General features: G+C 38.1%; 1 protein-coding gene across 1 annotated transcript in view; it reads right to left on the bottom strand.

The window, feature by feature from the left end:
* Positions 1–22,743, bottom strand: part of YTHDC2 (YTH N6-methyladenosine RNA binding protein C2) — a 63,306-nt gene extending 40,563 nt beyond the window's left edge. Inside the window, exons 1-8 of the mRNA XM_049786838.1 lie at positions 22,587–22,743; positions 20,908–20,998; positions 12,802–12,998; positions 10,812–11,011; positions 7,028–7,194; positions 5,278–5,380; positions 3,691–3,847; positions 1,001–1,108 (exon numbers count right to left, since the gene is read on the bottom strand). Coding sequence (XP_049642795.1) covers positions 1,001–1,108; positions 3,691–3,847; positions 5,278–5,380; positions 7,028–7,194; positions 10,812–11,011; positions 12,802–12,998; positions 20,908–20,998; positions 22,587–22,743 — 1,180 coding nt within the window. The remainder of the gene's footprint in view (positions 1–1,000; positions 1,109–3,690; positions 3,848–5,277; positions 5,381–7,027; positions 7,195–10,811; positions 11,012–12,801; positions 12,999–20,907; positions 20,999–22,586) is intronic.
* Between the last annotated feature and the right edge of the window lie 3,830 nt (positions 22,744–26,573).

The following is a 26,573-nucleotide window of genomic DNA, read 5'->3' as shown; positions in this document are numbered from 1 at the left end:
ATGCAGAAGGACGGTGGTTCGAATCCCAGCATCCCATATGGTCCCCCAAGCCTGCTGGGGCAATTTCTGAGCATGGAGTCAGGAGTAGCCCCTGAGTGCTGCCGGGTGTGACCCTCCCCATCCAAAAAAACAAAAACAAAAACAAAAACAAAAAAACCCTTGAAAAAAATTGTTTTATTAATAAACTATTGTTAATGTTAATGTAGCACTTTGTAAATAAATCACCTATTCAATTTTTGACACATGCTTGAGGACAAAACAATTTGTATCTTAAAAAGTTTGAATTGATATCTACTTAAAAAAATTTTGAGTTGAGTTTTATAAGTGACATAGTATAGTTCAGAACTGCACTATGAAGTAGTAAATGCTAACTATTATTTAACTAGTAAGTAATTGCTAACTACTTATAAAACCCAGAAGCTAAGACATAAGTCAACAAGCAGTCTGAAGAAAGGAATCCAAAGTTTAAAGCCAAGTCTTCTGCTATGAATAATATATTTGAAAATAAGAAAAAGGAATCTTATTCTAATTTGAAAGATGAAAAAGTTTAAGTCATGACAAGAGATATACTAATAAAAATTTAATAGGCATATAATGCTAAACTAAATACTAAATTAATGCTAACAAGAAAATAAAAATCTTTATATTTTATCAAAATGAGCCTGCACATACTACCTTTATCACTTCACCTCCACCCTGTCCTCACTCTTGCCCAATGATATAGTATGGGTAGGTTACATACTCTTGTCTGTCTTCTTAAAACAATACCTGAATTTTGGGATATAGATATATTCAACCATTTAAATTTTGGCATCACTTTCAATTTTTATCTTTATAACTTCAGAATATAAACTATATATTTGGGAGAGTATTCTAGTACAATACCACATAACTAAACACACAGGAAAACACTTTAAAGTGTTCTTTTTTGCACTGCTATACTGCAACAAGTCAGTACCAACAATAATTTTCTTTTATGCTTATTTGGTAAAAAGCTTACCTCGCTGTTTTTCCTTTTTGTATTTTAACATTTCTTTGTTTGTGTATCCAGTAGTTCTTAAGATATCTTCAAGAAACATTTCCTTTACTTCAAATGGTCTTCCCTGTACTAAATAATACAAATTCATTTTAAAATAATCTAATTATATATTAGATAACTCCCATAAAATGATGAGAATCCCAAGCTAATAGACTTCAGAGTAAATTTCAAAAGCAATTTATTAAGTCAAAGGGCCTCAAGAAACTTTTTGAAAATAACTTTGATCTCTTAGACAACAATTCATTAGTTTTTTCCAATGTTTGGTATTTATATTTAGCACTAAGCAGGCACTGAGAGTAGAAATGGCAAACAACATCAGAGCTACCCTCTTTCCCTTTTGAAATGTACAAGTTAGCAAGAAAGACAGACTTTAATTCCAATAATCCAGAATATAAATATAAAAAGTCTAGCAAAGTCCAATGAGAGAGAAGTATAACTACCTGACATTTTAGGACAGGAGTCCTCAAATTAAGGTCAGCAGGCCACCTGCAGCCATGCTAAGGATATTTATCTGGCCTGTTAGATATTTTTTGCTGCTGCTGCCTCTCCTGTTAGCAGCCAACTCATCCCAGGCCCCACAGTGCATATGTGTGGAATGTACACTTCACTCTCCAACTCCCCTCCTTCTCTGTTGCTTGATGACTCCTTTCAGTCCCAGGCAAAGGTCCTCAAACTAGAGCCCGCAGGGCACAATTGTTCATAATTTTTTAAAATTATAATCCATCTCTCCAACAGTTTGAGGAACAGTGGAGTGGCTGACTTAAAAAGTTTGATAACCCCTGGTTTAGGGAGTTTTGACTCCAAAAGCATCCTTACTCACAAAATGTGAACCAAGAAAAGGATGTAAACAAGATAATTGCCATAATAAAACGATTAGAATGCAATGAAGAAATAAAGCACAAGCAAGAACGCAGTGGCGGGGAAAACCATGTTTCTAAAAAAAACTGAAAAGCCAAGATAGCTGGGATATGGCTGGAGGAGCTAGTAAAAAGTTAATGAGGAAGAATAAATAGTACTTTTTAGGAGTTTGGGTCTTTACTGAAATAATCCAAAATTGTAATCTCAGGAATATTTTCAACATCAAGAATATTCATCCAGAAAAGACCACTCTGGCTACTGTGTGGAGAAAAAATTTTAAATAGAACAGTGGATGAAACCGACCAGGTAGAAGAAACTAAAAAAGTTTAGGCAAAAAATTGCACCACTAAATTTAGAATTAGATAATGATAAGGATGTCTCTGGCTTATAAAAATGGATGATATTCTTGAAGGCAATAAGAAAAGCTTTTCATCTAAAGAAACTAAATGGTTGGTGTGAGCTGGGGTTTACTAGCAGATGTGTCAAATGTAAGATTCCAAAAACTGCTTTCACTTGTGTAAAACTTGTTATGTACCTTAACACCCAAGAATATTATTAGAAGACAGACTTAAAATTTTTACTTTTACGTGACTAGGATGACAGCATGATGACCTTAAATACACAACACTAGAAAAACAGATGTTTTAGAAAAGATCATTTAAGTTTGAGGCCTAAGTTCTGCACTGTAAAAAGAGATTAGTCCAAGAGATATCAGAGACACCATAGAAGCCAAAAATATAAATGAGAGCTTCCAGAGTAACTGCATAATCAGGACACAGAATGGCACAGGAAAAAAATAGAAAAAATACGGATCACAGGAACGATCCTAGAAAATATTTATGATAGGTTTAGGATTTGTTCACTGACTAAGATACCTACCTGCCTTGGAAGTGGAAGGGCATGAATTCATTCCCAAGTTCTATCTACCACATACACCAGGCCTGTGCTCTTAGAACCCTGGCACCATAACAGAGTGGGCAAACTATAGCCAAGCTCTGTAACCCAAGAGTGATCTCTACAAAGTACAATTAAAGAGTGATGAGTTTAGTTAGAGAAATAACTACATTTTGAACTGTCCTAATATTGAGAATGTATGAGGGAAATGTAGAGCCTGTTTAGGGTACAGGCGGGGGTTGGGTGGGGAGGAGGGAGATTTGGGACTTGGGTGATGGGAATATTGCACTGGTGATGGGTGGTGTTCCTTTTATGACTGAAACCCAAACACAATCATGTATGTAATCAAGGTGTTTAAATAAAAAAAAATTATGCATTAAAAAAATAATAAATACATTTCTGCATTGGGATCAGAGCGATAAAAAAAAAAAAAAAAGATGTACAAGCATAAAGTCAAGTATGAGTACCAATGACCCTTAATGAGCACTACAACCAGAATATATGCAAATATCGCAATTCCAAGTGTTCAGATCAGCAAACCAAGTAAGTGTCAAAGAATGACAACCAGTCACCACAACTATAGAATCAAAGGAAGAGGAATATTTGTATGTATATACACATAATATTATGTGTATCTCTGTGTATGTATACATTATTTAGGCACAAAGCAAGAGAATATTCCTACAAGTAGATGAAAAAGATTCTAAAGTAGAATCAGACAGGCTGCAATGCTGCAAATGGTATCTAGAAAAAAGGAAGGACAAAAATAGAGATAAGAGTATCTCAAAAGAGAAATCCTTTATTTCAAAATACTTCTCAAGTTTTATACAGTAAACATAGTTGTGCCAACAAAGTATTCTTAATAAAAATCCTAGAAGAAATTAAATAATTTAACTTACTATGTATCACTGGACAACTTCCAAAGTATCTTATAAACAGATTTACATCCAAGGCAGCACTAGAAAGAATTAGTTTCAAAGTTGGATGCTTTTGCAATAAATCTCTTAACTTCGTAAGTAAGAAATCACTAAATCGATCTCTTTCATGTACTTCATCCTGCAAGTAAAAATGAAACATGAAACCAGAGATTAAAAATAGATGACCTTTAAAATTACGAAGCTGATATGTGTTGGACAAAGTAATAACAAATATGAATAAAACAATCAGCATTAGTGAGAAATTTGTATTTTAGATAATTCTCAGATATAAACAATTTAATGTGGGTAACAAAGTAGTATCTTTTCCCCCAGAAAGTTATCGAACTGCAACTACATAATAAAATTTAATGTACAACTAACATATATAAAATCTACATACCTATATACTAAAGTATAAACCCATCCAAGTATAAGCCAACCCCCCCCCCCCAATCCTACCCTAAAATTGGAAAACTTAGTGACAAGAGTATAAGCCGAGCTCCTTGATTTACCCGAAAAACTGGGGCAACTTAGTGACTGGAGTATAAGCTGAGGTGGAAAATGCAGCGGCCACTGGTAAATTTCAAAAATAAAAATATACACCCAAAACAATTACAACAATTGAGAAATCAGTAGGTTAAATGTTTTTCAGTATTTCTTGCTAAAGAAATACTGAAAAATAGCAACAATAACTTTAAAACTTTAAAGTGCAGAAAACTAGATATATGGTAGGTAATAAAACTAAACCACAAAGGTTAAAATCCTTCAAAACTGGATTCCTCTTCCTCCTCATCTGTATGTCCAAACAGAGCTTCAGCTGTATCTGTTGTGAGGGTATCAGCATAGACATTGTCATAACACTGAGTTTACAGATATCATCATCACTGCTATTGGTTTCATACAAAGCGCAGAATACTTTGGATTAAATAGTTCAGTGGCATACAGTTCAGTTCAGCCACCTACCTTTTTTGGCTTATACTCAAGTATATACCGTAAATATATAGAGCTTCTACTAGCTTCAGGACTTAAAAGAAATCTTTGCATTGAATGTAGAATCATTAAGTTTTCAAATGCTACTTATTGGTAACTTTATTGCTTTCCCTACACAAACTAGATAAAAAGCTTGTAATTTATTATGTGAATGGTAATTTATCTACATCATTACCAGCTAGTTATTTCAACAGTTTAGCCAAGAAGTTAAATAAGTATTAAAAGTGCCTGTTGGACTAGGAAATACATTCATTATCCATTAAAGAAGAAATTAAGTTAATCCACATAAGAAATTTTTACCATTTGAGGAAACTCTAAGTTTGTTTTATTTTCAAATTCAAAAAGCAAGTTTTTTAACTTTACGACGAACATTTTTTGCAAACTTATAAAAATTAATTTTTTCTTATATTTTGATAAAAATACTTCAAATAAATCATTTGAAAATTTTTTATTCAATTAAAAAGCCTTTAAGTCCTTTCATAAAACATAAAATTGTTCATATCTGATTCTAAAAGTATACTTATATATATAAATTTTAATATACTAAATTATAGACAGAAAATTCAGCAATATTCTTACCACAATTACATGAGTCACAGTCGATATTGTACTATCTCCTGCCATCAACGTACGAAGTAATACCCCATTAGTGCAAAATGTCAGAAGTGTCTTTGGAGAAACCCTTTAAAAAATCATTACAAAAGCACAATTAAAAGTATTTTTGTAATTATAACATGATCATATTATATACCAATCCCACAATATGTCAAACTACATGAAATGTGTTTTGTTTCTTTTTATAGGGTCATACTGTACTCAATATTTACTCCTGGCTCTGCACTCAGTATCACTTGGGGCTTGGCTCAGGATTATATAGGGATCTGGGAATCAGATTACTTCTTTTTTTTTTTTTTTTTTTGGTTTTTGGTTTTTGGGCCACACCCAATGACGCTCAAGGGTTACTCCTGGCTTACGCGCTCGGAAATTGCTCCTGGCTTGGGGTACCATATGGGACGCCAGGAAATCGAACCGCAGTCTGTCCTAGGTTAGCAAGTGCAAGGCAGACGCTTGTACCACCTATCGCTTGCACCACCACTCTGGGCCCATTTTGTTTATTTCTTGAAAGTCCATATAGTTTATTTTTCTGGCAATGTTCAGAGTCTACTCCTAGCTTCACACTTAGGAATTACTCCTGGTGGTGCTCAGGGGACCATACAGGACACTGGTAATAGAATCTGGGTCGACCAAGTGCCCTACCCACTGTCCCCTCTCTCCAGCCCCAGATCTTAGTGAAGCTTTTGTTCATTTTTTGGGCCAAACCCAGTGGCACTTACAATGTTACTCCTAGTTCTGTGCTCAGAAATCACTCCTGGCAAGAATGGAGGACAATATGGAATGTCAGGGATCAAACTCAGGCTAGCTACATGCAAGACAAACACCCTACCGGCTGTGCTATCACTCCAGACCCAGAATTCAATTTTTAAAAGATTTTAAATACTTTTTATTTGGCGATAAAAAATATGAGGGCTGGAGCAGTGGTGTGAAGCGGTAAAGCATCTGCCTTGCAGGCGATAGCGGAGGACGAACCGTGATTCGATCTCCAGGCATCCCCCGTGGTCCCCCAAGCCAGGAGCGATTTCTGAGCGCATAGCCAGGAATAGCCCTGGAGCATCAACGGGTATGGCCAAAAACAAACAAACAAACAAACAAACAAAAAAACTATAAATGAAGTTAATTTTTGGAACTACAATATCCAAACTATCAAGAACAAAGAAAAACTACCATTAGTAATGATGGTAGTATTACCCTGCTACTGATAATCTAGTCGTTAACAGTTAACAATAAAATATCAGCTTTGAACCTGTGTTCCAAACATTTTAGTGATTATTTTGGTTTTGAAACCATACTCAGCAGTGCAACATTCCTGGCTCTGTACTCAGAAGTACAGAAGTACTGGCAGTGCTTGGAGGATCATTTGTGATGCAAGGGATCTCTCTGTGAGATGCAGGTCAAGTGACAAGAACCTTAATCCCTGTACTATCTAACCCTATTCTAAGTATTTTCATTTGGCCTGTTTTATAAATCACAAATGTTAGTCAGGTAAAATAACTATCATTTGATCACAAAACTCTTAAGATAGGATCGGAACCTGTGATGGGAAATCTTTCTCAAACTGTTCAAAATCCTTCCCTAAGAGTAGATATTAATTTAAAATTCTCTAATGGACTTACTTGAGCAAAATGATAATATTTCACTAATATGTTCCCAATATTAGTGTTTAGATTGCTTAATAACGATAAAAGATGAGTTACTTGAGAATTCTCTTTACCTGCTTTCTAATCGAATCTGGTACCCAATTGTTTGACCAATCCTTTCTCTTCTCTCTGCAGCAACTCTTTCAGCAACAGCAATAGCTGCTAATCGCCTTGGCTGGGTACAAAATATACGGCAGGGAATACCATTTTTAAAGCAATCATCTAAAAGGAACTGAGGTATCTGAAACAAAAATTTTAAAAAAAGTATAAAGTGTTATAATTGGGTCAGAGCAACAGCATATCAGCAGGGTATCTGCCTTGCACGAAGCCGTCCAGGTACCAAAGGGGTTCAATCCCTGATGTCCCATATGGTTCCTTGAGCCTGCCAGGAACCATTTCTGAGTGCAGGACCAGGAGAAAACAGAGCACTGCCGGTGTGGCCCAATGCCCCTCCACAATGAATGAATGAATAAATAGTGTTATAATTATATAATAAGAAAATCCAAGTTAATGAGAATTTTAAAATCAGAACACACTCAAACATAATCAAAACTCAGCAACTTCATATAACTGCTGTTAACTGATTAAATGATGCTTTTAATAAAAATTAAAACATCAAAAACAAGATTATAAAATAGCTAGTTTATATGACAATATTACAGAAAAAACATAAAAAGTATATAAATATGGCATATACCTAAGTAAAAAATTGCAAATATGTTAATTGTACCCAAATCAGTTAATAGCCCATGACACAATAATTAAAATTAATCTGAAATTTTTATAAAATAAAAATCAAGTACAAAATAAAAGTACAAAATAAAAAATCAAAGTTCCTGATACAGAAAACTCATTTTTATAATTCTTTAACACACACCCACTTTCCTATCATCCTCTCCACAAAAGTCATTATTATGTTGCTTATATACACTTCTAGGGAAAAATAGTGTTTATATAACTTAGAAATATCTGCATAGACATTTTTATTTACACATTATACTTTACTGGTTGCAACCTGAAGATATGACTTAAAACATAAGTTATTTAATCCATTTTAATAGCGACAGAATCCATTTTTAACGCTATCAATGATTAAATCTCAAATTAATGTATTATAAATAGTGCCAAAGTAATATTTGTATTCACCTATTTATAGAAAAATACAAATGTATCCTGGGTCAAAGAATGCACAAACGATCTAAAAAATTGATCAAACTGGGGCTGGAGAGATCGCATGGAGATAAGGTGTTTGCCTTTCAAGCAGAAGGATGGTGGTTCAAATCCCAGCATCCCATTATGGTCTCCTGTGCCTGCCAGAGGCGATTTCTGAGCATAGAGCCAGGAGTAACCCCTGAGCGCTGCCAGTGTGACCCAAAAACCAAAAAAAAAAAAAAAAAAAAAAAAAGATCAAAGTATCTTACAGCACAATGTACAGTCCTATCAACAAAGCTATAGGATCTGTTTCTCCAAACACCTATGCAAAAAATAAAAAAAAAATCAATTCTTAATTTCTATTTGATAATTGAAAAATACACATTTTGTTTAACTCCAATTGAGAAAGAGCATATTTTAATGCCTGTCTTAGCCTCTAGGATTTAAAAAACTTGATTAGTTCATCATCTGTGACAGTATTTCCAAAATTCTCGGTAAGCAGATGAAGCTTGGTCACAGACAATGCAGAGAGCAGTAAAAGGCAGCCTTTTACAAGCCAGGCAGAAGTACTAAACTATCTTTTCCAAAATGGGCAACAAGTGACCCCTGTAAAGATCTAGGGGAAGTGGTGGTGTAACTGAGAAGGGTGATTAGTTCTTAGAAAATATGATTTTCAAGGAGCTGCTGAGTAACTTTTTGGGGGGAATTTGGGCCACAACTGGCAGTGCTCAGGGTTTATTTCTGACTGCACTCAGAAATCAGTCCTGGCAGGTTCGGGAGACCATATGGGATACTGGGGATTGAACCTGGTTGGCCACGTGCAAGGCAAATGCTCTACTAGTTGTGCTATTGCTCCAGCCCATTATTTTATTTTTCCTAACAAGGGGATCAATGGCCAAATAAGTTTTGAAACCTGATTTAAAAGTTTAATTGCACATAATCTTCCAGGAAATATTTAAAGAGAGAATACAGCAGATATATTATGCTACATCTGGTCCCCAAGGACTGCCAAGAGTGATTTTTGAGAGCAGAAAATTAGTTACTCAAGAGTAACTAACCCCGGAATATCATCACCAGGTGTGACCCAAAACCAAAACTTATCCAAACTAAACCAAACCAAACAAAAACCTCAGGAAGAAAGGTTTGTTTATAAGACAATTAGAACGCTTCTACTTCCTACATTATTTTCATGATTGAAATTTACATATAAGCAGAAATATTTCAGTAGCTTAAAAAAGCACTATTTTAAACTATTTTACTTATTTATAAATAAGTAAAGGTCATTTATCTCATACTACTTCCAACCTGTCACCCTATCAGTACCTCATAATAATGAAGTACTTTGTTTCTCAACAACAAAGACAGACCTATCATATTAATTCCATACCACAGTGAATTTGATAACAATATTTACTATTTTGTAACTACTGCTTTTAATTTGACTATTTCCAAAACACTATGCTAGGTATTTTACTGATATGTCTAAACCTCTTCTTTTTTTTTAATTTAATTTTATTTATATTATTTCTTTTTTTTTGGTTTTTGGGTCACACCCTGCAGTGCTCAGGGGTTACTCCTGACTGTATGCTCAGAAATTGCTCCTGGCAGGCTCAGGGGACCATATTGGATGCCGGGATTTGAACCACCATCTTTCTGTGTCTAAGGCAAATGACTTACCGCTGTGCTATCTCTCTAGCCCTAAACCTCTTCTTAAAAGGGGGATTATTACTAGTGCCATTTAAAAATGAGAATTCTGGTGCCAAAGAGAGAGCACAGCGTGTAGGGCATTTGTCCTTGCATGTGTCCAACCTGGGTTTGATCCCTGGCATCCCATATGGTCCCCTGAGCCTGCCAGTAGTGATTTCTGTGCACAGAGCCAGGAGTAAATCCTGAACACTGTCCGGTGTGGCCCAAAAAAAACCAAAACAACGAAGAACAATGGTTCAAAGAGGTTACAAAACTAATACAAAAACCTTATCCCTTCAGCTATCAATAATACTAACTTCTGTTTAAAAGAGAACACAGGGCCGGAGCGGCAGCGCAGGGCGTTAAGGCATCTGCCTTGTTCGCGCTACCATAGGACAGACCACGGTTCGATTCCCTGGCGCCCCATATGGTCCCCCAAGCCAGGAGCGATTTCTGAGTGCATAGCCAGGAGCAACCCCTGAGCGTCACCGGGGTGTGGCCGAAAAACAAAAAACAATAAAATAAAAGAGAACACAATGTTCTAGCTTCAAATTGTTTTCAAAACGACAATCGCCCCCCCCCCCCCACACACACACATTTTTTAAATGTATTTCCTATCTCTGGAGAGAAAAAAGGGAGCATACTAAACCTTCAGCTATTGCATTAATGACTTTATAGGTGATACAATAAGTTTCATAAATATAATTGCTAATGAACTCTCTCCCCTTCTTCCAGTTTAATTCTCTGTTCTCTATTTCTTAATAAATTTGCTTTCTATCATCCCGAAACAAATGTATTATGATTAGTTATATTAACATTGTATTACATTTTCTTTAAATAATTAAAAAACTTGTTTTCAAACATTCCCAAATTCCAAACTTATTTCCAAAATGATTTCAGAAATAAACACTAAAGTAATTTCCTTTTGTTCTTTGTTAAAAATGCATTTAAGTATAAATATGGTATAACACATGGAGTTTAAAAACTTCTTTCTCTATAAACAACAAAGAAGAAACAAACCTGAGTAGTCTTTCCAGACCCAGTTTCTCCTACAATCAGAACTACTTTATTTTCCTTAATTATCTTAACAATTTCTTCTTGTTTGTCATACACTGGCAGAGATTGCCTGAAAGAATCAAACTCAGATTCTCCTCTTTTCATTGGAATCTGAGGTATACCATTGTTTAGGCGTCCACTTGTTTTACTCATTTCTCGGTTTTCTTTGAAAATAAAGAAAAAGTTCACGATCAACATATTTTTTAATGTATTGAAATAAAGATAAGTTCTAATATACTTTTAAGGTTTTTTCTATTCTAACTTCATAAATTAGCAGACACTACCTCAACTATTCTTTTATTTATAAAGCAAATTAGTATTTTGGACATATAATATTAAAAAATGAATAAATCAATTATTAACAACCATTAATAAAACCAAAATTTTGCTGACCTTAAAATAATTTCCAGGCTTGTTTCTATCAGAAATGATAAAATATTAAGATGATATAGTACAAAACATGCAGTATACTTATAGTCTTATGTACAATATGAAACCTCTTTATTAAAAAAAGTCCTAGGAGGAGCTGGAGTGATAGCATAACAGTAGGGCATTTGCCTTGCACGTGGACAATCCTGGACAGACCCAGGTTCAATCCCAGGCATCCCATATGGTCCCCGAGCCTGGCAGGAGCAATTTCTGAGAGCAAAGCTAGGAGTAACCCTGGTGCACTGATGGGTGTAGTCACCCCCACAAAAAAGTCTTAGGAATTTATTACTTGTATGAGATCATGTGATCATAAAGAGCATGTATAAATAAGGAGCAATGGCAAAACAAATTTTATAATAGAGCATTTTGGTCAATATCTATGTACTATTATGCAGACAAGAATTTAAAAAAAATTTTTTTTTTTTTGTTTTTGGGCCACACCTGGAAACGCTCAGGGGGTTACTCCTTATGCGCTCAGAAGTTGCTCCTGGCTTGGGGGACCATATGGGACGCCGGGGGATCGAACCGCGGTCCGTCAAAGGCTAGCGCTGGCAAGGCAGACATCTTACCTCTATTGCCACCGTGCTGGCCCCAATTTTAAAAATTTTTATGCTTATTTATACTTCACATAACACAAAACATTGTGTGCACTGAAAACGTTAATTCCTTGAAACCCAGGAACTATGTGTTTTTTGTATTTGTAAATAATGAAGTTTATTCCAGCAGCAAATTCTTGTCACCATTAGCACCAATATTAAGTCATTTTTTCCCGAGAGCAGGGGTCTCAAACTTGTAGCCCGCGGGCCGCAAACGGCCCTCTGTACGACATTTTGTGGCCCTGTCCTAGAGGAATCTTTTTTTGTTTTGTTTTGTTTTAGTTGTTTGGGTCACACCCCCCAATGTTCAAAGCTTACTACTGACTTTGCACTCAAGGATCACCCCGACTTTGCCTCCTGTGGCTCGCAGATAAATTGAGTTTGAAACCCCTGCTAGGGTATTTAATTCTCTAAAACAGTATAACAACTTAATCTTAGTAATGTAAATATATATATATATTTAACAACTCATTATTATACTATATATTTTTTCTGTCTCTCTAAAAGCTAAATAGGCAATTCAAAATTTCATTCCTCCCACATCAGAGTATAAACAAGGAAATTCCAGGACTAGAATTCAAATCCCACCTCTGCAATTTACTAGCTGGTTGAGAGGCCTTGAATAAAAGTTTTAACTTCACTGATGGTCAGCTTCTTCACCTATGAAATGGAAAAATCCTCATTTTGCTGAGGCCCTATTTAAGGAGCTTCAATACTGTCTTGTACCCAATATATGTTCAATAAATGAAAGCTTATAACACTTAAAATTTACTTTCTCATGCACTGATCCCACACAGCATTTTATTCCAAAATTCTCACAACTCAAGTTATTTCTCATTAACAATCCATATTTCATTTTAAATCCAAAAATGAAAAAGAACAGTTATCAATAATTGGGTAAATAAGGAAGCTCTCCAAAAAATACATACCAGCTTCAACTGCAAACACATTTCCTCTTTCTGTTTTAGGTAGAAGTTCTGTACGTTCTTTATTGGTGACAGGAAATCTCTGAATCAGGCTCCGAACAGCATGTTTCGTATTATGAGTCAAATTACAGGTCATCATTGCATGCGTTGTTTCTGATCCATCTTTCTTCTTCACAGTTAGATATCTATTTGCTCCCTTTCTGAATATTAATAAAAATCATTATTTTACTATAGAGAGTCAATTGTCCACATAGATAAACAATACATTGCAAAATAAATCCCCCCAGGGTTGTGAGACTACCACCCCACATCAATCTGCAACCCAGGAGGACAAGTCTGAAGAAACAGAGTAGCAGCAAAAAATAATAAACCAAGCCAATCAGTAAAGGTTCATAGAGTCCATAGCTTTTTGCCTCTTGGCATTTCTTTGAGCCAAAAGCCAGAACTGCCTCTTTCTTTATTAAACCAATACCCATCCAACCAGGCAGGGCAGGGGTAAGAAAGATCCAGGTAGGCTTTTATGTATCAAAAGAAGAGGCTTAAGGAAAGAGAAAGATGGGGGAATGCCTTTGTTTGGGGTTAACAGCTGTGTGTCATCTTAATAGTCCACCTTTTCTGTTTAAAAAAAAAAAAAGAGAAAAGCTACAAAAGTTTTGTTTCATTGTTCTTTGCCAAAGGCAGGAATCCCAGATCAGAACTTATAAAAGCAGCTGTTATTTTGTAATAGGCACAATAAAAGTTAGCTATAAAAGTGGTCAAAGGTTAGGTTGTGAATACGGCATTCTCAAAACAATTAGGTTTTTCCAAATCTTTGTCTTAAACATATCACACGTTTTTCAGACTTCTCTGAACATCAACATTATAACTTTTCTGCAGATATACTTAATTTGAAAATAAATTCTTAAACCGAGCAATGCAATACAAGTCTAGAATATCCATGTTCAATTTCATAAACTTCTCTGAACAAAATCACAAGAACATTTCTGCAGATATATAATTTTAAAATAAGCTTGCTAAAACATTTTTATGATGAGCAGTGTAATAAGAGTCTATAGTATCCAAGTTCCTTTTCCATCGACTTCTCTGGAAAAGATATTAGAATATTTTTGCATATATAATTTGCTAATAAGCTGCTATATATACAATCAAACACAGCAGCAATTGGAAACATTCCCAATTGGGTTGCTGAGAGCCATTAAAAATCTAACAAAAGGGGCCCGGAGAGATAGCACAGCGGAGTTTGCCTTGCAAGCAGCCGATCCAGGACCAAAGGTGGTTGGTTCGAATCCCGGTGTCCCATATGGTCCCCTGTGCCTGCCAGGAGCTATTTCTGAGCAGACAGCCAGGAGTAACCCCTGAGCACCGCCGGGTGTGGCCCAAAAACAAAAAAAAAAAAAAAACAAACAAAAAAAAAATCTAACAAAAGGAGCTGGAAAGAGAGCACAGCCACAGAGCCTCTGCTTAGCACATAGCCAACCTGGGACAGATATGGGTTCAATTCCTGGCATCCCATATGGTCCCCTGATGAGCCTTCCAGGAGCAATTTCTGAATACAGAAACAAGGTAGTGGTGAATGATTAATAGCCCAGCCAATAAGGAGAGTCATGGAGTCAATCTGTGCCTCAGAGTCTCTCTGTGCGAACACCAAGCAGAATTCACTCTTTATTAAATCAATTCCCAATTCACCAGAAAGGGAAGGTCAAGAAAGATACAAGAGTACCTATCCAGGTGGCCTTTTACATATCAAAGGGAGTGATTTAGAAAAAAAAAAAAGAAGATGGGGGAACACCTTTGTTTTGAGTTAATAGCTGGATGTCAATTTACAATACATTACCAATTAATATATCTGGGAAGCATAAAGGTAAAATCAATTTTAATAACAAAATCTATAACTAGTAAGGAAAAATATTTTCCAGAATAAAATGTCCCACTGAATATTTCCATTCTAGTAATGGTAATGTGGCACTTCCATGAAATATTGTTTAAGATAGTCCAGTGGCTAAATCAAAATCCCATAAATCAACGTGACTTCCTGCTGCAAGAGTATAAAGTATAATACTATATATAATACTCAGATGTGTTTTAAATTATCTAAAACAGACTTAAAATACAGGACACTTTTATACTGATAAGGTATGTCTAAAATTATACTCACCGGGGTTTGGAAATTCTACAACTTGCTAACTGTAAGACCAATAAATTGCTGACAGTTACAGCAAATTATTTAGAGATAGCTAAATAATTGACCAAAATTATTAACTAAAATTAAGTAACTAAAATGATAGTTGATATATTATTTTATATAGCTGTATCAAATATAAATTAAATATATAATAGATGTAACATTAAATCATATCAAATATATGTAATATAAATTATAATCTGAGTATCTATAACCAGGGGTGGCGAACAAGTTTGGCAAAAGAGCCAAAATTTTACACTGTGAGTCAAGAGAGCCACACCACGCAGTGACCTGCCAAAACAGACACACACTCACACAAAAGCATATCATTTGAACAATGATATATTAAACACATATTGCATTTTTTTGAGTGAGGGTCAAAATCCTGTTCGCCACCCCTGATCTATACCATACTGTATATAGTTACATAACTAAAATTATAAACATCATAAGCTCTAACTTTTGAAAGGTACAATTAGTCAATAAAATCATTGGCATCTCAATGGCTTCCTTCTAAAGGAAAAATGATATAAATAATCAAATTTGATATAATGTGGGTACACGAATGTGGCTTAAAGGTAGAGTATGTGCCTTATATATGGTTGTACCACATGTTCTTGGAAAAAGAATCTCTGGAAGTTTGAACTACCATATATGATACTTGTCAGTATTTAGTAATGAAACGTTTCAGTAAAAGAACATACCACTTAAGATAGTTTTGAAGATTGAATAACCATCTAAAAGTTAGCTACTGTTGTTACTGCCAAGGCACCTCTTCCCTCCAAATTTCCTTAAGTACATCATTTGGGGGGGGGTAGCGGGGGTACCTTATGGGATGCTGGGGATTGACCCAGGTTAGCAGCATGCAAGGTAAATGCCTTACAAAATGTACTATATACACAACCACATTTTAGCTAGGGAAAGAGTGGGGGAGTTATGTACACAATCTTCCAAGGCAAGAAGCAAAAAAAAAAAAAAGCAGTAACCCAAATTTGAATAAGTATGGCTTTCTGTAAGTTACAACCTACAACCTATAATTCAGGTAGATAAAAAAAAATTAAAGAATAAGATACCTAGCTCTAGAAAATCTTTATGTATACATTCTATATTTTTCCACTCACTTTTTTTTGGGGGTGGGGGGGTCACACTAGGCAGCACTCAGGAATTACTCCTGGCTCTGCACTCAGAAATCACTCCTGGCAGGCACAGGCACATGTGGGATGTTGGGATTCGAACCACCATCTGTCCTGGATGGCTGCTTGAAAGGCAAACGCCCTACTGCTGTGCTGTCTCTCTGGCCTCATCCATTTACATTTTCAACAAAGATCATTTGGCAAATTTCTTTTAACTAGTCTTGAATAAGATTAGGAAAGTGATCTAGTTTACCTCATAAATAACTCAAAGACTAAGAAAAGTAATTATTAATAAGATCAAAATAGCTCAGTGACTGAGAGAAAGGGGTGAAAACTATATTATAAGAATGTAAAATTTGGGGACAAAACAAACTTTTAATTTGTATTTTTGAAGGTAGTGGGCATATAGTCAGTAATGCCTAAGGAAATTCAGGGTTCCAAATGTAAAGCATGAACTTCCAGACCTTCCAGGCATATCCTGACTCCCCGAAAAGAATTTTAACTTTAGAACTAGAGAGAGAGTATAGGAGGGTAAGGTGCTTGTCTTGAACACAAGTGTGTAATCCTGCGCCCCTGCATAAGGTTTCCTCGTTACTGCCAAGTGTGTCCCCCCAAAAAAAAGAATTTAAAATTTTGAAAAACAAACACACACACACACACACACACGCACATACAAAAGGAGATCTTACGTCAACAAGAGTATTTTCACCGTCTGAGCAAATATTAAAATATATTTTTAACTCATCAGGAGATGAAATACAAAGTTCAGCATGTGTTTTCATTTAAAAAAGGAAATCAGAAAAATTTAAGTGAGCAGAATACAAATTGTAAGTTATCATATAGTAAGCCTGAAATCTATTACCCAAAATTCAAGAAGAGAAAAAGAAAGAAACTACAGTTTGGAAATATAGCTCAACAGTTTATATATACCTTTGCAAGTAGGTGGCTTAGGTTTGATCCCTAGCCCTCCATGGTTCTGAGCCCCAGAAAAGTTATCTCAAACACCAAAGCTGGGAGTCAACCCTGAGCACTACTGGGTTTGATCCCCAAACCAATAAATAAATAAACTAAATCTCAAAGATTTACAAAATCTTAACTAGAACAGAGTAACTCCTTACAATTTTACAGTTAGGAAATGAAATTTGAGGTGGGGGATGTAAAGAGGGGCTAGGGAATAAGGGCCCTGCTTTGTCATCCTGAGCAGAATCCCAGAGCTACATCATTGTGTCAAACACTGTCCCAAGAGTTATGCTGTCTGGGGCCTCTTGGCACCAAACAAAGTGAATAATTTCTAGCTCATAATTAAAGTTATGTATAATTCCCAGTAGGACAAGTGGACTGCCACCCTGACAAGCAAATGTAAGCACCACAAGAACTCCCAACTCAAAATGACACAATCAATGTGTGGCTTCTAGCAGCATATACATAAACATAAACTCAAGTTTGTGACCCTGGATAAGCACCATGGCCAAGTGTGAAAACATGAGCACGCAATAAACTCCCACACCCAATCATTACAATGGCAGCAACAAAGGAAAGGGGGGGTCAAATTAAAAAGTATAGCCTTGGGGCCGGAGAGATAGCAGGGAGGTAAGGCGTTTGAGGTCATCGGTTCCAATCCCAGAGCCCCATATGGTTCCCCGTGCCTGCCAGGAGCAATTTCCGAGCCTGGAACCAGGAATAACCCCTAAGTACTGCCGGGTGTGACCCAAAAACCAAAAAAAAAAAAAAAAAGTATAGCCTTAAGAAAAACACTTTAAACTTAAAGGGCATGACTAAAGCTGGAGAATGAAGCAATGAGAGGAGTTGAATAGTTTTTCTGCCCCTTCTCTGTACTGTTTCTCAAATGTTTATTAAGGAAACGTAGAATCAGGCAGAAAAATCAACCTAAAAAGCTTTTAAGTTTAAGCATGATAAAGCAGTAAAAATGTTTTACTCAAGAATCTATGAAATATAAAAGTTAGGTGAAAATGCTCAGAATTATTATAAGACTTGAGATGTATATTCAAGTTTAGTTCTCTATATATGTAAAAAGAAAGGCACTTAAAAATAAGAAACAGTAAATCGTACTGTTTATTTGAAAATTAAGAAAAGGACAAAACCAAGGAGGATTTTTTCATAAGTGGGCTTATCAAAATTAGATGTATTTAAAAGTCGGCATGAAGACTTAATACCTCTTCCTTTCTATTTCTGTTTCCTCATTCCTCTTTCGCACTGATTTCTTTCTTGTTCTTCCATTCCATATCATCCCTTAACAATCATTCCACTAACAGAAACAGAAATATCTATTCTAATAAATTGCACGAATAGCAATCAGGGCATACTTCAAAATTAGCTACTCAAAATTCAAAGTCCATTAAACCATTAAAATATCAGTGCTTTAGAAGTTGCCCCGTAACAGTTTTTCCTAAGCCAGGCCCCTCAATTTCTCAACTGAGATTTTTAAATCCAAACAGTTGTAAAATTTGCAAAATTTTTCTAAGAAACTTCATCATGCAAAAGCATCACAGTATAAATATTTATACATTTTCCAACTGAAACACTTATTATTTAAAATGATGCCTATACCTCATCAGGAACATTGTATGACATAATTCAATCTTCTAAAAATCTGTACATTCTCTCAGGTACATGGATATAAAATGTAGTCAATCTACCTTTACTTTCAAGTGCAGTCTCTTACCTTTAGAAAGGACTCTAACAATGTACTTGACAACCTAATCGCTGACCCACTCATGGCATTCGGTAAAAACGCACCGCCACCTCATCTAAATCCCAGTCACCAATGTATCATTGGTGGGTAGTAACATGCAAGACTGCATGAACTAACTTCATTTTAAATTTTTCATACTATTTACTAAAAAAGTCTCATTTTTTCCTGGCAGGCTCAGGGGACCATATGGGATGCTGGGAATAGAACTCAGGCCTCTCCTAGGTCGAATGCATGCAAAGCAAATGCCCTACCACAGTGCTATCACTCTGGCCCCATCATTTTTCCTCTTTTTAAATGGCAAAGTAACTGAAATTATATTTTTTCCTCTTTTCTGTGGTTCTCAATACTGTTCTTTAGAGCAGCGTTTTACAACCTTTTCGTGTAAAGGCACACTTTTTTCATAAATAATTACGAGGAACACACCATTAGAAAATGTTAAAAAAATGTGACTCTGTGCCTATATTGACTATATATAAAGTAATTCTCTTGAATAGGAATCAAATAAACACAAAGAAATTATTTTATAATTACTGTATTATGAAATAATCTAATGATTGGTCTATTTGTGAGCCGAAGCTGCATGTTACGGATGAAATTGGAATTTTTCCCATGGCATACCAGACAGTATCCCACAGCACACCAGTGTGCTGCAGCACAGTGGTTGAAAACACTGCTTTAGCAATGCCAAGAGGCATTTTGAGCTGTTATAATTAGGAGTGGAAGTACTACTGGCATCCAGGTTAAGTATGTTAAAGTTAAGTATGTTGATAAATATCCTACAATACAAAACAGCCACCTATAATGAAAAATTACCTAGTTCAAAAAGTGCATAATGCCAACAGAAAAATTCTTCATATCAATCCCAATATCCTTATTTACAAAATGAAATAGTTCCACTTTAAGAGCTCTTAGTTTGGGGACCAAAGTGATAGTACAGCTGTAGGGAATTTGCCTTGCATGCAGCCAACCCTAGACGGACAGCCGGACCCTAGTTCAATCCCCTGCATCCCACCCAAGCCTGCCAGGAGCAATTCCTGAGCATAGAGGCAGGAATAATCCCCGAGTAATGCTGGGTGTAGCCCTAAAACAAAGCAAAACAAAAAAAAGAGTTCTCAATTTGGCTAACTTAAATGACATTTTCTCTTTTGGATGAGTGACCCTCAAAATATATACTATATATATGTATGTATGTATGTATGTCTTGGTTTTGGGGCCACACCCAGTGATGCTCAGGGGTTACTCCAGGCTATGTGCTCAGAAATCGCTCCTGGCTTGAGGAATCATATGGGACACCGGGGATCGAACCGAGTCCAGCCGTGTGAGAGGCAAATGTCCTACCGCTGCACCATAGCTCCAGCCTTCTTATTTAATATTTCTAATGATTAGGCCCGGAGAGATAGCACAGCGGTGTTAGCCTTGCAAGCAGCCGATCCAGAACCTAAGGTGGTTGGTTTGAATCCCGGTGTCCCATATGGTCCCCTGTGCCTGCCAGGAGCTATTTCTGAGCAGACAGCCAGGAGTAACCCCTGAGCACCGCCGGGTGTGGCCCGAAAACCAAAAAAAAAATAATATTTCTAATGATTATATTTGGGGTGGGGGAAATGAGGCCTTCCAAGCAGTGCTGGGAGCCAGTGGGAAGCCACTTCTGATACTCACTAAAAGAATTAACTTGAGAAATTAATATAGGGTCCTAGCAATGAGATTGTTGTTCAGGCCCAGAGGTGGTGGGGCTATCAGAACCTAACTAATCATGCTAGGAGGGCCATGAAGGCTCATGTCAATTTTAGTCCCTTGTACAAGGAAGGAGCTATCTTGGAACTATAAGAAGCTACCTAAGCTATCTCCCCTAACTCCAATGGTCAGATTCTTGACCTGACAGAAAATATGTTCTGAGAATATAGATCCTAACTTCCTTTTTGTCATAATAAAAAGACATTAAAAGAGCCAAGTATAGACTAGAATAACTTTATCTACAATATAATTAAGGGTGTCAATCTAAAATACAGTAACCACCAGGTGTAGTCATTACAACATTTCTTTCTGATAATTTGTTCCAGATAAGAAAAGCTGTATCAGCTTACCCTTTACTTTTAGAGACCAACCCAAGAGACTGACTCAGTCGATGAATAAAAGCTCTTTCAGTACTGGTAAAAGAAGAAGGAAATTCCATTTCTATACGGAAAAAAGAGAAAACACAAAGTACCATTTAGAGATAGTCAATTTTCTCTCAAGGTGCTTCAATCTATGAACAGATACCAATATGGAAAAAGATAATATAATTAAATCTATTATAAACTTGGTTGGCAGATACAAATTCAACTACTAATGAATGTATGCCAGTTACGATGTTAAAAAAAATTAAACGTATCTGGAACCAGAGCACAAGGGTAGGCCATTTGCCTTGCACGTGGCCAAATCAGAGTTCAATACTCTGCATCCCACCTGGTCCCTGAACCTTCAGGAGCTATTTATGAGCAGACCCAGGAGTAACACCTGAGCACCACCATGTGTGGCCCAAAATTAAAAAAAAAAAAAATCAAACTTAGGGTCAATGAGATAGTGCAGAGGTAGGGTTCTCGTCTTGCATACTACCCACCCCGGTTAGCAGCACATTTTGGTCCCCCTAAGCCCCCCGAAGTGAAGCCTGAGCAATGGCTGGAGTGTTCAAAAATAAACAAACAAGGGGCAGAGTGGTGGCTCAGCGTTTGCCTTGCCCGGCTGACGTAAGGGCAGCGGTTAGATCCCCTGGCGTTCCATATGGTCCCCAAAGCTAGGGGCGATTTTTGAGAGGATAGCCAGGAGTAACCCTTGAACGTCACTGGGTGTGGCCCAAAAATCAAAAATTAAAAAACACAACACAAACAACTTGAGGCTGTTGAGAAAAACTCAACTGGCGGAAAGCACTGAGAAAGGAGGCATAGCCCTCGAGCACCGGGAGCTGTGGCCATTCCCCAAATAAAAGTTTTAAAAATAAACGAAAAGGTAAAACTGAGTGGGAGAGACAGCTCCAAGGGCTGAGTGCAAGCTTGACATGTGAACATTCCATCGAGTCCTGGGGCACCCAGGGAATCCGGAGAACTACTTGTCACGGCGCAACAATGAAGCCCCAATGGGCTAAAAGGCTCCAAAGATCACCAAAAATCACGCGTGACTGTGCAAGGGTCTCGAGCAGGTAGGACGAGGGCTAAAAATAAAATAAAATTCTTTCCTTTCTTTCCTGTTCTCCCAACACCCACAAAACTCCCGAGTTCTTCCAAGCCCGACCCCGCAGCCCACGGTGAGTGCAAAGCCGCTGGGGAGGGGGGCCAGACCCGACCCGCAGTCAGTCCCAATCGCTGAGTTGGGGGGCAGGTAAGCTGGACGCCCCAGAGTCTAGCCGCGGACCCTGAACTTCAGAGCTGCCGGCTGAAAACTTCTCGCGGCGGGGGGCTTCCAGAAATGGGTCCCCACTTACTCCCGCGCCCGGACTGCCACTTGGGGCTCTGAGTCCCTAACCCGTTAAGAGCCACGGCGCTGGGGCCGGAGAGAGCATGGAGATCGGGGAGGGCAGAAAGAAGGACGGGGGTTCGAATCCCGGATTCCACAGGGTCCCCCCGAGAGCCTGCCCGGAGCGACGTCTGAGCGAGAGCTGCCGAGGGGGGGACCCCAAAAGAACCACGGAGCTGGCTGAACTGCTCAGCTAAGGATCGAGTGTCGGGCGCTGGGGCACCCGGGTGCTGGGGGCGCGGGGCCGGCGGGGTGCGCGTCCGTGCGCCGTCACCTCGCTGGTCGCCGTAGCGGAAGCGCTCCAGGGCGATGTTGACGGCGATCTTGACCTCCTCGTCCACGCGGATGTCCTTGAGCGCCTTGGCGCGCCCCCCGCCGCCGCCCGGGGCCGGGGCCGGGGCCCGCGGGGAGACGTTGCTGGGCCGGGACATGGCCCGGAGGAGCGGGTCCCCGCGCGGGGCGGCGGCCAGGCTGACGGGCGCTGGGCTGCGCTGCGCCCGCCCGGGGCGCTCCGGGGGCTCTCGCGGCGGCCCGGGCGGGGGGGACTGGGGGCGAGGGTCCCCACGAAGCTCCCCCCGTGCACACAACGGTTCAGGAGGCGCCGGCGCCGCGGAAAGCCGGAGACGAGCTTCGAGCCGACGCGGTGACGTCCTCGGCGGCGACGTCGTGACGTCATCGCGTCGACGCGCGTCGCCTCCGCGGGAGATGGGAATGGGTTGGAAAGCGCTCGTTGAGTCTCCTTGGGGTGGTTCAGCTGCAGGCCTGGCGCCGACGTCTGTGTCTGTGCCGAAGGGTTCCCTGTGTTTCCCCCATAGTCGAGAAGCCATCAAGCAGCCCAGAAAGTCAAGAGTATAAAGAGAGAAAGAAAGAGAATCGGAGGATGGGGCCAACTGTCCGTTGGAACTTGAGCGTGGGGGAAATCACTAGGAGGAAGAGAATTTGCCTCTCGAATTGAGAGGGAAATAATGGAGGGTACCAAGACCAAACAGTTGTATGATCACTAAGTAGTAATAAAAATGATCAGACTTGAACACCAAATCCAAAGCCAACGACAACAGAATTGATACCCAATCTACAACAAGCTAGACACAGAGGGTCTAGCAACCCCAGGGGTAAGGGAGGGGGATATGGGATGCATACTGGGAATGGGGGTAGAGGGAGGACAACTTTGGTGGTGGGAATTCCTCTGATTCAATGTTAATATGTACCTAAAATATTACTGTGAAAGATATGTAATCCACTTTGGTCAAAATAATATAGTTTTTTAACTATATGTTGTAAGTCTAAGATGTTGACCACATTATGATATGCAGTTTAGTATGTACTAACTCACATCTGTCAGGAAAATAGATTTAAAAATGCCAACGAACACTGCCTTTAAATATGTACTTGCTAAAAGTGAAGTAAATAATTATAAATCATAGAATGTGTCCAGTTTTTATTAAATAAAAACTATATTTTTTATTAAGATTGTTACATTGATCTCTGCAAGTGGCATAACTCATTTATTACAATTGCCATTGATAATCAATATGAACAACAACCTTTATTTAATGATACACTTATTTAAAAAATAAGTGAAAGGATAAGAATACCAAATGTCGGGCCCGGAGAGATAGCACAGCGGCATTTGCCTTGCAAGCAGCCAATCTAGGACCAAAGGTGGTTGGTTCGAATCCCGGTGTCCCATATGGTCCCCCGTGCCTGCCAGGAGCTATTTCTGAGCAGACAGCCAGGAGTAACCCCTGAGCAACGCCAGGTGTGGCCCAAAAACCAAAAAAAAAAAAAAAAAGAAGAATACCAAATGTCCCCCTGACATCAAGTAAGGGCTTCAATTCTGCCTGAAGGCTGCCCAGTTTCTATAACAACAGGTAAACTATGAGATAGTCAAGATTGCTTTTATTGAAGTTCAAGACAACTTATCAGTATTCTTTCCATTCATTTACAGATAGCAAGAATTTACAGTAAGACATATTGAGAAGTCAATTTATATTCAAAAGCAATTGAATTTTTCTTTCTATACTTTTCTTTCTATGGTGGAGCCTTCCTAGTCTTGCTAAAGATCAGCAGAGCTACACTCAGGAGTGTTCAGGAGGCCACAAAGGCTTGGGAGCTAAACTCTGGGCCCTGCCTTTTCAGGCATGTGCTCCAGCCTGTTGCCCCTTTTGGGAATTAAAAATATAACAGTACTTATACCTACTTAAGAGCATAAAATTAAGCATATAAGCTATTAAGTACATAAACAACTATTAAATACATAAAATTAAGTACATAAACTAATAAAGATTAATACATAAACTATTCAGTACAGAATCTCAGAAATATTTCAAATATAATTATATATGACAGTTCAATAATGAACATAAGTATTCTATCTTCTTTTAAGATGAAGATGAGGCTTTTCTAAAATGAAAATCGCTTTTAAGAATACAGAATTTTTGGCCCGGAGAGATAGCACAGCGGCGTTTGCCTTGCAAGCAGCCAATCCAGGACCAAAGGTGGTTGGTTCGAATCCCGGTGTCCCATATGGTCCCCCGTGCCTGCCAGGAGCTATTTCTGAGCAGACAGCCAGGAGTAACCCCTGAGCACTGCTGGGTGTGGCCCAAAAACCAAAAAAAAAAAAATAAAAATAAAAAAATAAAAAAGAATACAGAATTTTGGGGCCAGTGGTGGCGCTAGAGGTAAAGTGTCTGTTTTGCCAGCGCTAGCCTAGGACTGACCGAGGTTCGATCCCCTGGCGTCCCATATGGTCACCCAAGCCAGGAGCGACTTCTGAGCGCATAGCCAGGAGTAAGCCCTGAGCGTCACCAAGTATGGCCCAGAAACCAAAAAAAAAAAAAAAAAAAAAAAAAAAGAATACAGGATTTTAAGAATACAGAATTTCCCACTGGTTTTGTTGGAATTTTATTTCCCACTTGTTAAGGAGCTTTCTTGCCTATGTTATTTGGCAGTAATCTAGTGGAAATTTGTGAGCAATGTTAGGCACTGGACAAAAATATCCAAAGATGATATTTCCACTTATTATCCAAGTATATTTCACTTCCTGTAATTCCTTAATGGATACTCATGCTCTGTAAAAAAAAAATCTACTTAGTTATATAACATTTTTTTCCAAATAATATTGCTGAAACAAATGTTTTCTATTTCAGTGACATGTACATTTATTTTCTATTATTTTGTTTCACTTGTGTGAGTTTGCTTTGCTCTGCCCCTCCCAAACTTTTTCTTTTTTTTTTTTAAATTGGTATTTTTCCTTTATAATTATTTTTTCCTTTTTTTATCTTTATTTAAACACCATGATTACAAAAATGATTATAGTTGTATGATTACAGTCATGTAAAGAGCACCCCCCTTCACCGGTGCAACATTCCCACCACCAATTTCCCAGATCTCCCTCCTCCCCACCCCCCTACACCTGTACTCGAGACAGGCTTTCCACTTCCCTCATTCATTCACATTGTTATGATAGTTTTCAGTGTAGTCATCTCTGCAACTGCACTCATCACTCTATGTGATGAGCTGCATGTCCTGAGCTGCACCTACCAGCCCTCATCTCTCTTGTCTCTGAGATACTGTTAAAAATGTCCTTCATTTTTCTTAAAGCCCATAGATGAGTGAAACCATTCTGCGTCTTTCTCTCTCCCTCTGACTTACTTCACTCAGCATAATAGATTCCATGTACATCCATGTATAGGAAAATTTCATGACTTCATCTCTCCTGATGGCTGCATAGTATTCCATTGTGTATATGTACCACAGTTTCTTCAGCCACTCATCTGTTGAAGGGCATCTTGGTTATTTCCAGAGTCTGGCTATTGTAAATAGCGCTGCAATGAATATAGGAGTAAGGAATGGATTTTTGTATTGTATTTTTGTGTTTCTTGGGTATATTCCTAGGAGTGTTATAGCTGGATCGTATGGAAGCTCAATTTCCAGTTTGTGAAGGAATCTCCATATCGCTTTCCATAAAGATTGTACTAGACGGCATTCCCACCAGCAGAGAAAAAGAGTTCCTTTCTCTCCACATCCCCGCCAGCACTGCTTGTTTTCCTTTTTTGTGATGTGTGCCAATCTCAGTGGCGTGTTTTGATTTGCATCTCCCTGACGATTAGTGATATTGAACATCTTTTCATTTGCCTTTTGGCCATTTGACTTTCTTCTTTTTCAAAGTGTCTGTTCATTTCTTCTCCCCATTTTTTGATGGGGTTAGTTGTTTTTTTCTTGTATAGTTCTGTCAGTACCTTGTAAATTTTGGATATTA

This window comes from Suncus etruscus, chromosome 14, assembly GCF_024139225.1.
Source record: "Suncus etruscus isolate mSunEtr1 chromosome 14, mSunEtr1.pri.cur, whole genome shotgun sequence".
Lineage (NCBI taxonomy): Eukaryota > Metazoa > Chordata > Mammalia > Eulipotyphla > Soricidae > Suncus > Suncus etruscus.
This window is presented reverse-complemented; position numbering and strand designations above follow the sequence as displayed.